Source organism: Thunnus thynnus, chromosome 21, assembly GCF_963924715.1.
Source record: "Thunnus thynnus chromosome 21, fThuThy2.1, whole genome shotgun sequence".
Lineage (NCBI taxonomy): Eukaryota > Metazoa > Chordata > Actinopteri > Scombriformes > Scombridae > Thunnus > Thunnus thynnus.
This window is the reverse complement of record NC_089537.1, coordinates 23276520-23291895: the sequence shown is the minus strand read 5'-3', so window position 1 is coordinate 23291895 and position 15376 is coordinate 23276520. Positions and strand designations below refer to the sequence as shown.

Below are 15376 nucleotides of genomic sequence, written 5' to 3'. Positions count from 1 at the left end.
GCATGACTCTTGGTTAGCACCTAATCTTAACCAAATTGAGTTTATCCAGACAAAGGTTATGTTTCTACCAAAAGTATAAAATGAATCAAAGGAGAAAATGTTGTTAATCACTACCATAATAAGATTAACATAACAAATGTCATGTCTCTCAATTTTTAAATAGAGAACCTCTCAAATATCTTACTTGCACATATATATGGCAAGCCTACCCCAAACACTCCACTATCATACCTGGCTCTTTTTATTGATTATCATCACATTGTTGTTATTGAGCTATTTTCTTACTTTTTTTTCTTTCTAAGCTTTTGTGCATCATAAGTGATTGTATATCATTTACAGAGGTTAATGCAAGGACCAATAATGATATTGATTTCATTTTATTCCAATTCTGCCTGTGGTTGAAAAAACTGCACTGAAACTGTTGATTTTTGTTAATTGGCTTTTGAATCCAGAAGAATGTTAAACTGAAACATCACTAATTTCAACGAAGCTTTGTGATAAAAGAAAATGAGGCTAGTTTAGAGATTTCATTTGTAATTTCTGAGCTATGAATGGTCCCATAGATATCGAATTAGAAATAGGTTCTTTACTTTTCTTGAGCTCTCACCTTTGTCAGCATGCAGTTGACATAACATCTCTTCAACTCTCTGTAATATACTGTATTATAAACATTCCTACAGTCCAAGACCCAAGGAGACTTTATGGAGTTCATCTCATTTGTGTTTCCATGAACATCAGAAATATGTTCACAGTTGCTTGCTCACAAAGGTAGAGAGAGAGCAGTGGTGTAGACAGTGACAGAGTAGAGGAATTCTTAGGGGTCTTGGAGAGAGGAACTTTACCTACTGAATAGCTACAATATTCCTCTCCCAGTGGGCACAAGAATAAGAAGCTACTTACATTACTTCATTGTCTGATACTCTCCCAGTCTGTCTTTCTTTCTGTCAACCTGATGACATCTCCATTCAAATCCACCGGTCCCCCCACTGGTCTAAAACCAGTGCCCCAACCTGATATGTACTCTGTCTATTCTGCCTCCGAAGTATCTTACAACATTGATAAAATCATCTATCAACATGTATGTCATTTTACTCTCAGTTGCCAGTTATTATGTATTGTAGTATGATTTAATACAACAGCTCTACATTCATGTAGGTTATGATTTTTTAAGAGGTATTGATTGAACTTCATGGTCATTTTGGAGGTTGTAGTTTGTGTTGCTGCTAAATTTTATAGCATTGTACTTGGGGGTGTTCAGATATTCTGTCTACCTACTTTACATCAGTGACTGTAGGAAATGGCTAAAATGGTGATTCACTTGCATTAAAATACTAAGTTGTAAAATGTAAATATTATGTATCGAACTTTAACTAAATTGATGAGAATAATACTTTTTTCTACATTCTGTATTTCTTAAAATTATCATCTTTATGATTTTAATGAACTCAAACCCCAGTTTTTGATGCTGCTTTTGACCTGCATTTTTGAGCAACAGCCATTCAATGCATTTACATTTAGTAACCTGTCTATAAAGTAGTTTTAATTGTCAGTGGCGGGGTTAACATTTGCGCACTTGAGTCAAACTGCCAACACATACACAAGTGACTATAATCCAGCACTACTGTTTATAAAATTATCTCATTAGTATCAGCCTCACTGTTCACTCTCCTAACAATGTATCAGAGCTGTAGCAATTGCTACAATTGTATTTTTAACAAAGTAGTTGCTTCACTAGTGTTTGCTGCCCCTAGAGAATTCTGGGATCTGTAGTATTAAATCACAATTGATGCTAAATTGTGAGGATTACAACTTTAATTTACTCTTTGTAGACTATTTCAATTACACCGTAATTCACGGGTATATATATATAAATATATATAGTAAGGATTGTGTGTATTTTTCAAGTTTACAAATTGTACATTTGCTACCTCTAATTGCTTTAAACCTTAAACTACTAAACCAATAATTTCCAACCAAAAATGTCTGACTCACAGCTCAGCTGAAGTTACTCCATATAAGTCAGCCAGCAAGGGGAAGGAGTACCAGAAAAGCGTGTGTCTGTGTGCGTGTGTTCAGGCACAGTGAGTGTAGGTCAATCACTAAACAATAACTACAACACACAATCATTGTCGTTCCCGAAAATGAAAGAAAATAAACTTCCAGGTGTAGTGCGAATGAAATGCAAGCTGTTACTCATCGCGTGTAGACAGCTGTTAAAATAGAAGCGTATCTGTTCTGTCAGACAGACATGCGTGAGACACACAATTGAAAAACATGGCTGATACACTTTCTGTGTAGGCACAACACAGTGTTAGTCTGAACATGGCAAAAGTGTCAGATGGTTAAAGTTAGGTAAATCATGGTTTGGGCTGACTGTGGTTAAGCAACTAAAACACTTGGTTTTTTCACATCCATGTCACATACTCTAAAGAGTCCTTTTTGAGTAGAATGTTAATAAAATCAAGAAATGTTGTTGACTTCAGGAAGTCAGCACCAAACCTGACAGTCAAAGACTGAAATGGACAGCAAGCGGAGTTTTGAGTCAAGTGTGAGGACCATTTTGAAAATAGTGCAAAAATGAAAAAAAAAAAAAAAAAGGTTCCTTTGAAGTCATGATGGGGTTTATTTTTCTCAGTTTGCATCTTCTGGATCTTTTTTCTTACCTGATCTGTGTCCTGGGGAACAAACGTGTTTAGAGTTCACTGCAGTCATTGTGCTAAATCATGTCACTGATATGGACAATACTGCTCAGTAATGCCCATCTGGCCTTCATACAGAAAGAGCTGGAATCCCATTGTCAAGTCTTAACATCTTGAATGTATGAAATATAATTTTTACCTTTATGAAATAATCTCTGAATTCATTAAAGTGAAACTGCCATTCTTGCTGCTGTATTTCATGGTAAAATTAAAATGTCACTTCTGCTCAAGTGTTACTGTGATGATTAACACAGATATGTTGTGAAAGATTGTTGCTGTGACAACGCATCTGATAGCTTTCACATAGCATAGCAGTTTGTGACCGGGCCAGTTGCACAATTGTTGTACTTCTGTAGAAAATTGCATAAGGGACTTTTTTTATGACAGTTTTTAGATTCAGATTCAGAACTTCAGACTTTATTATGCCAGCGTGTGTACTGTGACGTTGCCATGGTAATGACTGAATCTATAAATATTGATCTTCTTCTGATCCATCACTTATTGTTAATAATAATAATAATAATAATAATAATAATAATAATAATAATAATAATAATAATACGAAAGAAAATACATTTGAAAAAAAAATCAGCCTTTCAACGATGTAGAGGCAACCACAAATATTTATTTAACACAGATGATGTTGGATTCATGCGATCATATCATATCAAACTGAATTCTATATATTTTTAGAGAACAAAAATTGTAACTCAGGCACTATAATAAATTCAGTCAAATGACAATAAAAATAACAATAAAATAAAGTTTTCTAAACTAGAAAACAACATTAACCAGCGCCCATTGTGTTATGTTGTTAAACCAGGGCAACACGACAAAAGATCCTAATTAACTTTCCATTGGCATTGTTTCAGTGGTATCGGCATGTAATGTGTTAAGGCAGACAGTGTTAAGACATTGTGGTCATTTCACATATTTCTGTGAGATCACGTTGGTGGGGCAGGTTCAGTGAGTTCACATGCATGAACTGAGCTAGTGGGGCATTTGCACAGTAAAAGTCGTTCTAAATGCACATTAACCATCTTAAATGAGAGAGAAAGGAGATCGATGCTCACTTACTCATCCACACTCAGATCTCTGTCAGGGGATTTGGACCAGCAACCCTCCTCTGCTGTTTTTCAACCTCACTCAAGATGAACGTTAGCTGAATCCTTTCAACAGAGACATCAACACTAGGCTTTATGCAGAAGATAAAAATATGTCCAGGTCTGCTCCCCTGAGCCAATTTTCTTCATGACAACATTTTTAGCTCTGAACTTCAATTCTTGGTTATGTGGAGGAAACTGTCCAGATCAGCAATGTAATCAGTCTTGTCCTCTTTTGAACATGGACATGAGAAACATGTATTTGTATTTAAACTTCTACTCAAATCCTTGATAGTTGCTTTCTGAAAAGAATGTTTTCAGTAAAAGGGATGTTTTGAAAAGGTATGTACATATATTCTGGAAATATGTGTGACGTGAAGAAAAGGGTTGATTTAATCAAATAGTTTAGATTTAGAGAACACACAAACCAAACAAAAACCAACAAACCATTAAATGTTTAACTCCCTTTTTTGGTGCTGCTTTTTCACTGTTTTATTTCTAAATAAAACGTGCTTTATATGAAACTTGACAAAGAATGAATAATCACTTTAAAATATCATCAACATGATTAATAAGGACATGATGCATTAGAAACACAAAAAAACACATAAACAACACAAGATTGAACCAACCAAACCAAAATCAGAGCAGATATACTTACAGGCATGGAAAATGACTGGACAATGATTATACATGCTTGATTCATTGTTTTGGACTTTATTTGGATGCAGCTAAAGCTCCACTGTCTGGTGTTCAACAAAGTGCTCTTATCATAATGTAAATTCTTATACTTAATCAGCCTTTTTTTTTTCCAAACTATACTGACATTTTAGTGAGGATCCAAATTAAGTGAAGTCATGAAAAGCTGTGAGAGATACAGATAACCATTAAAAATGAGAGTTTAGGCTGTATGGCGAAAATACAGAGCAAAACACTTTTTGTATAACATCCAATAGTCCTTTACAAAGAGTTTTAACATTTGCTCAACGATGTAAGGATTAAGAAACTATGGATCCTTAACTTTGTTCAACAGCCCAACTTTTACATTCTGTCACACAAAGGTGATGCAGTTAACTGTAATATTGGGTGCAAAATTTGCAACATCATGAGGGAACAGTGTATATGAAATAAATCATGATTGTGGCACTGTGGTGCATAACTAAGTGTGATCTGACATATATACAGGCACAGGTGTGAATACTTAGAAGATGGGATTATGGCAGATGCTGATTATTTAACCATAACCACAACCAGGACCCAGCAACCCTTAGGCATTAACTTTAAATGTAAAGTGTTATTTATCAACTTCTGACCACTAGAGGACAGAAGGTCTCCCAAACTAGTTTGTAAATGAACCTTGATGAAACCTTAAAAATCACAGGACCTTAAAAATCACAGGAGAATCAAGCTCAAATAGTTGAAAAAAGTCTGTAAATACTGTATATACAAAGAAGGAATGGTGTGCTTTTCTGTAGGGATCCATCTCTTTCCCTGTAGCTGAGCTAAACATACCTCTTCTGTCCACATTTACATATGTCATGATGGCATGGTCATGATGAAGAGGTAGCAGCTTTGTTTTGGGCTGGACAACAAACTTTCAAAACATGTTCTCACCTGCTTAAGAAAGGTGAAATTAGCGACATAACTAACTGACATATGGATGTTGTTATGGTTTATATTTTGGCTTTACTTCTGCTATAGGCAAAATGATATCCCTACTCATGTCATTGCTTTCCACCTTAACATACTTCCTTCAGTTGCTTATAAAACCATGGTGTGTTGAACACATGGCAGGCCTGAGATACAAAGGGGTCCCCATCCCTATAATTCATTTTGTGTACTTTTTGTGGACATACTAGTTCTGCTGACCTGACTGACAGAAATATGCTTCTTTAACCCTGGGAAGCGTTTCACCAGCAGCTGTCTGAAGTAGCTCTGGAATTTTCTCCCAACAAATGTATAGAAGATGGGACTGATGCAGAAGTAAATGTAGGCAATGTCACGAGTGACTTGAAGTGCATAACCCCTCTTCTGTAATTCCTCACAGGACAGGTCTTCATCAGGTAATAGTTGTACAACATTGAATGGGGTCCAGCATATAAAAAACAACAGGACAATGATAAATATCAGCCTGACTGTCTTGAACTTGGTAACTATCTTGGATGATATGACAGTGATAGCAATCCTAATGTAGCAGTACACAATAACAATCAGAGGAAAGAGCAAGAAAAGGAAAAGTTGAAGATAAAATCTAGAATCTCTCAGCTTGTCTGCATCAACAAATGTCAAGTAACCAGGATGTTCCTGACAGAGTGTTTTGTTGGTCATATGATGAATAAAAGTTGTGTGGAGAATCATCTGTGGGATGCACGCCAGACCACTGACCAGCCACACCACAGCACAGGAGAGCAGCGCATAGCGTTGATTCCTCACCTGTGACCCACCCATGGAGTAAACGACAGCAAGGTGTCGGTCGAATGTCAGGAGAGTTAGAAACAGGACAGAACTGTAGAAACCCAGGTAGTAGACACTGCCTACAATCTTGCACATTACTTTGCCAAAGATCCAGTTGGAGAGCTGCTTGTAGACTCCCAAGAAGGGAAGACTGCTCATGAAGATCAGGGAGGACACCACTAGGTTCAGCAGCAAGATGTTGGTCACAGTGGTCAGCTTCTCAAACCTAACAAGTAGCCATTTAAACCGTTAAATGTAGAAAAAACAGAGACTATGGGTCACACAAGCATTTTTAACAGTAATATTTCGCAATAACTTCCAAACTATGGATTGGTTGGTGGCAGTAAAGTAAATCTGAACATCTTTAGCATCAATTTAAGTAAAGCGTGTCAACTAGATAAACTGCTTTGAAATCTATTGATTGACAGGTCATACTGCAAAATCCTGAAATAGAGGAAGTTCACTCATTCAATGTTACACAATTCTCTCAGTTCAGTTTTTTGTTTTTGTGGTGAGTGAGCTAGCTTCTTGTACTGCCTAGAACCTTTGAGAAGAACATCTCCAGGAAAATGACATTTCGTAATCAGGCATTTATTTAAATTGTCAAGACTATTTTTAACTTTGTTTCCAGGACTGGTTTGCATAGAGATTAAGAGATTAGTTTTGATCCATGAAGGGTGTTTGAACATTTCAGTATATCAGTGCCTGTTATTGATAATGTATTGATGACTTGTGCACATTGTGCAGCTTTGCAGGATTGAGTGCAACACTTCTGCTCTGGTCTACATTTCAAAATAGGATGTGCACAGCCAGCTCAGTAATGTGGATGTTTAATATGATAAGTAATGTGCCTTGACAAATTTGGCATCAAAGTTGAAAATGCATGAAATGAATCTGCCTGAGAGTGCCACCCAGATATACAGTAGTCTGTGTGTGGGAATCTAGTGCCAACAAGTTAGTATTTCAATTTGACCAGTACTTCATTTTTTGACCAAACACCTCAAAACTAATGACACTCTCATCATCCTCAGCTGTTGTTTGTGTTCAATGCTAAATAGCACATGTTAGCAATGTAAATTAAGGTGGTGGCCATAGTAAACATTATACTTGCTTAAAATCAACAATGTCATGTGCTAGCATGGCTCTTGGTTAGCACCTAATCTTAACCAAACTGAGTTTATCCAGACAAAGGTTATGTTTGTACAAAAAGTATAAAATGAATCAAATTTTTAGGAGACAATGTTGTTAATCACTACCATAATAAGATTAACATAACAAATTTCATGTCTCTCAATTTTTAAATAGAGAACCTCTGAAATATCTTACTTGCACATATATACGGCAAGCCTTCCCCAAACACTCCACTGTCATACCTGGCTCTTTTTATTGATTATCATCACATTGTTCCAAGACCAGTCCAAGACCCAAGGAGACTTTATGGAGTTCATCTCATTTATGTTTCCATGAACATCAGAAATATGTTCACAGTGGCTTGCTCACAAAGGTAGAGAGAGAGCAGTGGTGTAGACAGTGACAGAGTAGAGGAATTCTTAGGGGTCTTGGAGAGAGGAACTTTACCTACTGAATAGCTACAATATTCCTCTCCCAGTGGGCACAAGAATAAGAAGCTACTTACATTACTTCATTGTCTGATACTCTCCCAGTCTGTCTTTCTTTCTGTCAACCTGATGACATCTCCATTCAAATCCACCGGTCCCCCCACTGGTCTAAAACCAGTGCCCCAACCTGATATGTACTCTGTCTATTCTGCCTCCGAAATATCTTACAACATTGATAAAATCATCTATCAACATGTATGTCATTTTACTCTCAGTTACCAATTTATTTTGTATTGTAGTATGATTTAATACAACAGCTCTACATTGTACTTTCATGAAGGTTATAATTTTTAAGAGGTATTGATTGAACTTCATGGTCATTTTGGAGGTTGTAGTTTGTGTCGCTGTTAAATTTTATAGCATTGTACTTGGGGGTGTTCAAATATTCTGTCTACCTACTTTACATCAGTGACTGTAGGAAATGGCTAAAATGGTGATTCACTTGCATTAAAATACTAAGTTGTAAAAACATACATCTAAAATGCATGTAAATATTATGTATCGAACTTTAACTAAATTGATGAGAATAATACTTTTTTCTACATTCTGTATTTCTTAAAATTATCATCTTTATGATTTTAATGAACTCAAACCCCATTTTTGATGCTGCTTTTGACCTGCATTTTTGAGCAACAGCCATTCAATGCATTTACATTTAGTAACCTGTCTATAAAGTAGTTTTAATTGTCAGTGGCAGGGTCCACATTTGCATACTTGAGTCAAACTGCCAACACATACACAAGTGACTATAATCCAGCACTACTGTTTATAATTTTATCTCATTAGTATCAGTCTCACTGTTCACTCTCCTAACAATGTATCAGATCTGTACCAGTTGCTACAGTTGTATTTTTAACAAATTGCTTTAAACTACTAAACCAATAATTTGTTTGAATTTGAGAGTTTTGTTTGTCTACTCACCGATGGATGATGACCAGTACCAGCCCGTTGCCAAAGAGACTGAAGAGAAACATGAAGTAGTAAATGGTGGACAGTTGAGCTCCCAGTAAGTTGTCACTGTCCCGATTACATGGTCCAACCGGCTTCTCATCATCATCGTCATAAGTATAGTTATAATCAGGAGTTGTTGATTCCATCTTCTCCTCAAATGTTAGCAGGGAAATCTGTCAGAAACACAACACATGCAACGATGCAGTCAGTATGAAATTAAAATTCTAAATATTATCAAATTTTTGAAAATATATTGTAGCGGCTGTGGCTCAGGAGGTAGAGCAGGTTTTCCACTAATCGAAAGATCGGCGGTTCGATTCCCGGCTCCTCCAGTCCACATGCCGATGTGTCCTTGGGAAAGATACTTACTTAGTATATAAGAGCTATTAAATTCTATGTACATGCCTCTGTAAAGCATGCAAATAAGGAGAACTAGAAAACAATCCCTTTAACTGAGAACCTCCAAGGAGCTCAAATCAGATGTTTGTGGGAATGAGGATCAGGCTGAGCTGAGCTGACTTACCGCCTGGCCAGCAGAGGAGCTTCTCCTTGTTGTCTGACTCTGAGGACCAGAACTGTCTGACTCACAGCTCAGCTCAAGTCACTCCATGATAAGTCAGCCAGCTAGGGGAAGGAAGTACCAGAAAAGTGTGTGTCTGTGTGCATGTGTGTGTGCATTCAGGCACAGTGAGTGTAGGTCAATCACTAAACAATAACTACAACACACAATCATTGACGTTCCCAAAAATGAAAGAAAATAGACTTCCAGGTGTAGTGCGAATGAAATCCAAGCTGTTACTCATCGCGTAAAAAAAAAAACAGTCAATCCAAAATCAGTAAAATCAAATTTGATATAAAAGTGTAAGAGTGCAATGACCAGCTAAGCGACCTATTAATCAGACCTGCATGTTATACAAGATGATGGCTTGATGAATAAAAGAGTTCTTGTATCTATTTGTTTTGAGTTTTCTTTGTAGAAGTCTCTTTCCTCGGGTCAGGTTGCTGTTGCGACTGAATTTGGAGTGAAGGGGACAAGTTCTATCCTGTAAAACTTTTTCTAGTTTTTGGAGGATGAGTTTGGTGAACAGGCTGATGGCTGTTATTTGGTCAGTGCCTGTGTTTTTTTCCCTTTTCTCTAACCCTAACCAAGTGGTTTTTGTGCCCAAACCTAACCAGACCTTAACCACAGCGTTGTCACACCATAAAACGTCATTATTTTTTAACAGTGATTTGTAACGGTTTTGGAAAGCAGCATATTAGAAAACGCTCCTATGGGTCGCTCTGGATTGGATGGTACAATCGACCAATGTGATTGTTTAATTATGAGGATGTGTTGACTTTTATATGTGAAAGTATGTGTGTGACTGCTGCACATATACTGTAAATTCTCAAAGACTGCTGGCATTAAAGCCAGTATTCAATTCAGTAATAGCAGGGCATGCAGATGGTACAAACAGATAGAGGCTGAGCTCTAAGAAAGACTGCTGAATTACATCCACTATCATTATTTACATGGTAAATGTAGCATAACATACATTTCAATATCACTACAACAGCGTCATTCACAGCACCCATTTCCCCAACAGTTTTTCTTTTTAACTGAAATGTTGCTATCACTAAACATTTCCTACAAATGTATCACAGAAAAGAAAAAGAAAGGATTGTCCTGTGAAACGCTACTCTACTTTTAACCTGAAAAAAGTATCCCAGCATGTGTTTTACAAGAATCAGTGGCCTTGCAACGATGTAGAGGCAACCGCAAATATTTATTTAACACAGATAATGTTGGATTCATGTGATCATATCATATCAAACTGAAATCTATGCAAATTGCCAATAAAGCAAGTCACATTAGCCACGGGTGAGCACATTTAACAAATTCATCATTTTATTTTTTTAAGATAATAATAATGATATCATTATTAGAGGAATATAATTGCATTTTTAATAATGTAAAGTAAAGGGGACAATCTATTTGACACAGCTGAAGCTCTGTTATTCCTTCAAACCTACCTCATTATATCAAAATGACAGTTATATCACACACTATACAATGTTTTTAAAGAACAACAATTGTAACTCAGGCACTGTAATAAATTCAGTCAAATGACAATAAAAATAACAATAAAATAAAATGTTCTAAACTAAAAAACAACATTAACCACTGCCCATCATGTGACATTTTTGAACCAGGGCATTCATGTGTTTACCTCATGTGGATCCTAATTGACTTTCCATTGACATTGCTTGTGGTCATTTCACATATTTCTATGAGATCAGGTTGTGCCACACACACTCCCACCACTGGCTTCTGATAGAAACTTGTTCTCAACACACCTGGCTGCTGAAAGGAAACCTGATCCTCACCTTGGAGTCATTCAGGTTTAATCTTCTCAGCTTTTAATCATCTCTGTGGGGACAAATTAATATCATGCTGCTGTTTTTAACAAAAAGTTTAGAAATGACAGACCCTCTAATAAACATTCACATCTACATTTGTCTCAGATCGTTTTTGAGCTTCACTGTTGAGGTGAAGGAACATAAAACCAGTTCAGCTGAAAATAACAATTTACTGATTAAAAAAATTACCCTGAGCATGACTTCTTCCTGAACCTCAGATTAACTGAGTGTTGATGATGTCTGAGATTCTGTACATGCTCTTTCCATTCACCTCAGAAATGATTGTATGATTTCCTGTCAAAATGCATTTGTGATTACCCTAGAGGAAAAAGTTGCAAAAAATCCCCTTAGGTGCTCTTTTCAAATTTTTCAAATCCATATATAGCTATAGATGAATCTGAGTTGTAGACGGAGGTCTACAAGAATATGTCCAGGAGGCCACATGAAAGTAAGTGGTAATTGGGGCGCTTTAAACCAAGTGAATCACTACTCCGACACAGGAATGAGACTCAAACACAACATAACTTTATTGAGTAATGGGGAGGGTTGGTGAAGGGGACTTGAAAGAACTGAAATTCTTCCCGGACCAGGGTTTAGTCTTAGGGGTGCTCCATGGCAGTGATGCTTCCCTGCAGGCAAATAGAAAGCAGAGGAGTGAGGGGCAAACACAAATCCTCTCCCTCCTGTTTTCTCACAGTCAACTTATCACTTTCAACTCAGAACAGAATGCCCCAGCCTTCTCTTCTCCCTGTCTCTTGACTACTGGTGTTTTTTAAGGTCCATTCTCACCACTTGGCTGGCTAATGAGTAACCATCCTCAGGTGTGTTCCCTTTAAGACCTCAGGAGCTGACAGTGGTAAAACTGCTACCTGACCACTATGACCCGCCACAACTGGTTGAAAATGAAGTAACCATATGCCATAAAATAAAGGTTATAACCTAAAAAAACCTTTAAATTAAAGGAAATGAAATCAAATCAAATCAAATTGAATTTTATTTAGTCCAGACATGTTCTGTGCTGTGCTGTTATCAGCTCCACTTTGGAAAAAATGGAAAGTAAAATCCACAAGCTTCTGCTCCATGACATATATTTAACTACTAAATACATAAATCTTTTTTTTAAAAGGTCACAAATATATAATTACATTTTTAAAAAAGGCTCAATAATTTCTATTTCCTAACACAGCTAGACACTATAGTGTTTTAGCACACTTTACTTGAACAGAAGGAATATTTTTAGCCACAAATTAATACATACTTTTTGTGATCGAAAGTTTTTAGATAGTAGTAGAAGTGCTTTAAGTAAAACAATACCACAATGTAAAAATATTCTGTTGCAAGTAAAAGTTGATTTGATTTCAAAATTCTAGTATTTAGTATAAAATCTTGTGCAATAAAATCAAAAATAGTTTTTCATGATTTCAGGAGCTCTACTGTTATTTTTGTTGTAGGACAATTAACAAATGTATCACCTTACTAGTACATGATGTCCTCACATTAAATCCTTTGGAGGAATATAAGTAAGTACATTTACTCAAGTACTGTACTGAAGTACAATTTTGAGGTACTTGTACTTTATTTGAGTATTTCCATTTGATAGTACTATATTATACTTTCTACTCCACTACATTTATTTGACAGCTTTAGTTACTTTTCAGATGAAGATTTGACACAATGGATAATATAACAAGCTTTTAAAATACAACACATTGTTAAGCCTTGTTGGCTTTTAACGTCTTACATAAAGCAGTGTGTAGTCGGGTCACATTTCAGATGCCTATGAGTTGTTAACAGCTCCACCAAATAATGATTTTTCCCTCTAAACTTCTCACATGGTTTCATTTCAATAAATGTTCAAATGATCCAATATTTCAGCAAAAATCAAAGATTAGAGAAAAAGTCCAACAACTGATAACAGATTTGTGTATCAGAATTTTGTTTTTTCTTCTCTCCTCTTCCTATTTGAGTAAATGTATTTAGTGTTTTTCCACTACTGATATTTAAAGTAGTTATATAGTTGCGTCATTACAATAATCTGGTGATCTCCTGACTTTCAACACTACTAACGCAGCTGATGTTCACACCACATCCTTTAGTTGAACTTTTAACTTTTAAGGTTTATTTCCCTTCCTGGTGTCACAGCAGTTTTATGACACATAATGGGTTTTTTCCTGTTTTTCATTTTTATATTTACTTTTTTTGTATATTTTGACAAGAATAATGGCTGAACTCCATTTAGGTTTACTGCTGGAACCATTGTTAATATTGTTAGTTCCACCTGTGCTTTTCCTACTTTGATAAGTGAAATCTCGTTTCCCTTATTTGATTGTTCCACGCTCGAGGAGGAGCAGGGAGCGAGGAAGGATCCCTGAGGAGACTTGAGGGAGGATACATGACGGCAGCCTTTGCAGCTGCTGGTAGAGTTAACAAGTCTGAGACAACAGAGAGGCGTTGTTGTGCTAATAACCCAAAGATTTATTCCTTCTCTGTGGCAGTAAACACAGCACACAACCCACAGATAACTAACTGTGCTATATTCAGAGTTAACAAGATATCCAGGGCTGACGAATGACAACAGTAGGCTAAACATTAACATGACAATCATCAGCAGCTACATTCTGACATTACAGACACACACACACACCAGAGAGCCTCTTGTAGTAGAGCTGCTAGCTCAGCTAACAACACAGGTACCACACAGAAACTTTCACAAAGGGCCATGAATGTATTTCTAGTGACTGTCAAAGCTCCAGCTGACTGTCTTTCCAGCACAGACACAGCAGCAGCTCATGGCTGGTTATTTAGCTTGCATTTCTTCCTCGTTCTCACCTACAACTGATGTCCATCTGACCGTCACCAGTGTGTTCAGCTACCACTTTTCAGCTACCAAAGTTTAAAAAAATGTACAATACTTTGCACTAGTGTATCGATAACATATCGCAAGTGGAAATATCACTTATATATGTTGCAATATCGATTTATTTGTCCAACCTCTAATTCACACACTGTGGTTAGGCAGATATACAGTATAAACACAGAATGCAGGTTTTTATTAATTTGCAGATTAACAGTGTATTTTAAGGGGAAACGAAGGCTGAAAATACACCGCAGTTAAGGGAATTAAGATATAGCAAATGTCTGCTGTGGAAAACATCTATTTTTAATAACTTTTTGTTTATAGCCCACTGTATCTTCTATATATCACCATCAAGCACTGCCTTTAAAACAAACTGTACAAACTGCTGAATGCAGCTTCTCTGGGGTATTTTTCCCAGCACAGAAATACAGCTGGACATAATAAAATTAAATAATAAATAAAATGATAATGCTTGAGTTTCATCTCTGTAATTTCTATAAGATACTGAGCAAGCATTGTCAATAACCTGATTAGTTTAGTTCTACCTGTTTGGGTTGGAGATGTCCTACCTTTATCATTTGCATTATCAGAATCAGAATCATCTTTATTGGCCAGGTATGTTTATGCAAACAAGGAATTTGACACTGGTTTAGTGGCTCTCAATGTACTTACACAAAATAACAACACAACGATCTTGGAAATATACACAAGGAATGTCTACATACAGGTGAAACTGTTTCTGTGAACTGTAAACAGGATACAAACAGTGCAAAGAAGTGAAGAGTGTACAGAATGCTGAGATAAATATTCAACGGTTAAAAAAAGACATATTACTTTACATACATATGATAGCTATTTGTAAAGTTTGGTGACCTCATGTAATTCCATCATAACCTCACCCAACTTCACCTATGCAGACGTCTAATCAGTATAAGTGGAAAACACCTGTGTGGGCGCACAGAGAATTTAAAATTTAAAAGAGAATGTAGTGACTGAATCAGTGGACCCTGACTGGCTGAAAACATCAGCTCCTTTAATTAAATTGAGATAAACCTGATGAGTGGAGGCTTTGAAAAAACTGACTAACCTGATTGAATGGACATTATTCATTCGGATAGCCAATCGGACAAAGCCCAGCTGCAATACGTACTCAAAAGCTAATCGGAAACATTTGTAATTAAGAATAAGGTAATCCAATGAGTTTAAATGGGACTCCAGTGATTTAGTATTGCAGTTTCATAAAGTTGGGGGGACTCAAAAGACACTGAGAAAATGGTCATAATCAAAGCAGAA

At 36.4% G+C, this 15376-nt stretch overlaps 1 protein-coding gene across 1 annotated transcript; it reads right to left on the bottom strand.

The window, feature by feature from the left end:
* Positions 1 to 5271: 5271 nt before the first annotated feature.
* Positions 5272 to 9450, bottom strand: LOC137173580 (C-C chemokine receptor type 1-like). Its single transcript, XM_067578472.1, has 3 exons — positions 9350 to 9450; positions 8797 to 8999; positions 5272 to 6482 (listed from the first exon to the last, which is right to left on the bottom strand). Exons 2-3 carry the CDS (start codon positions 8970 to 8972, stop codon positions 5624 to 5626), a joined length of 1035 nt encoding a protein of 344 aa, XP_067434573.1. The 5' UTR covers positions 8973 to 8999; positions 9350 to 9450; the 3' UTR covers positions 5272 to 5623.
* Positions 9451 to 15376: the final 5926 nt, after the last annotated feature.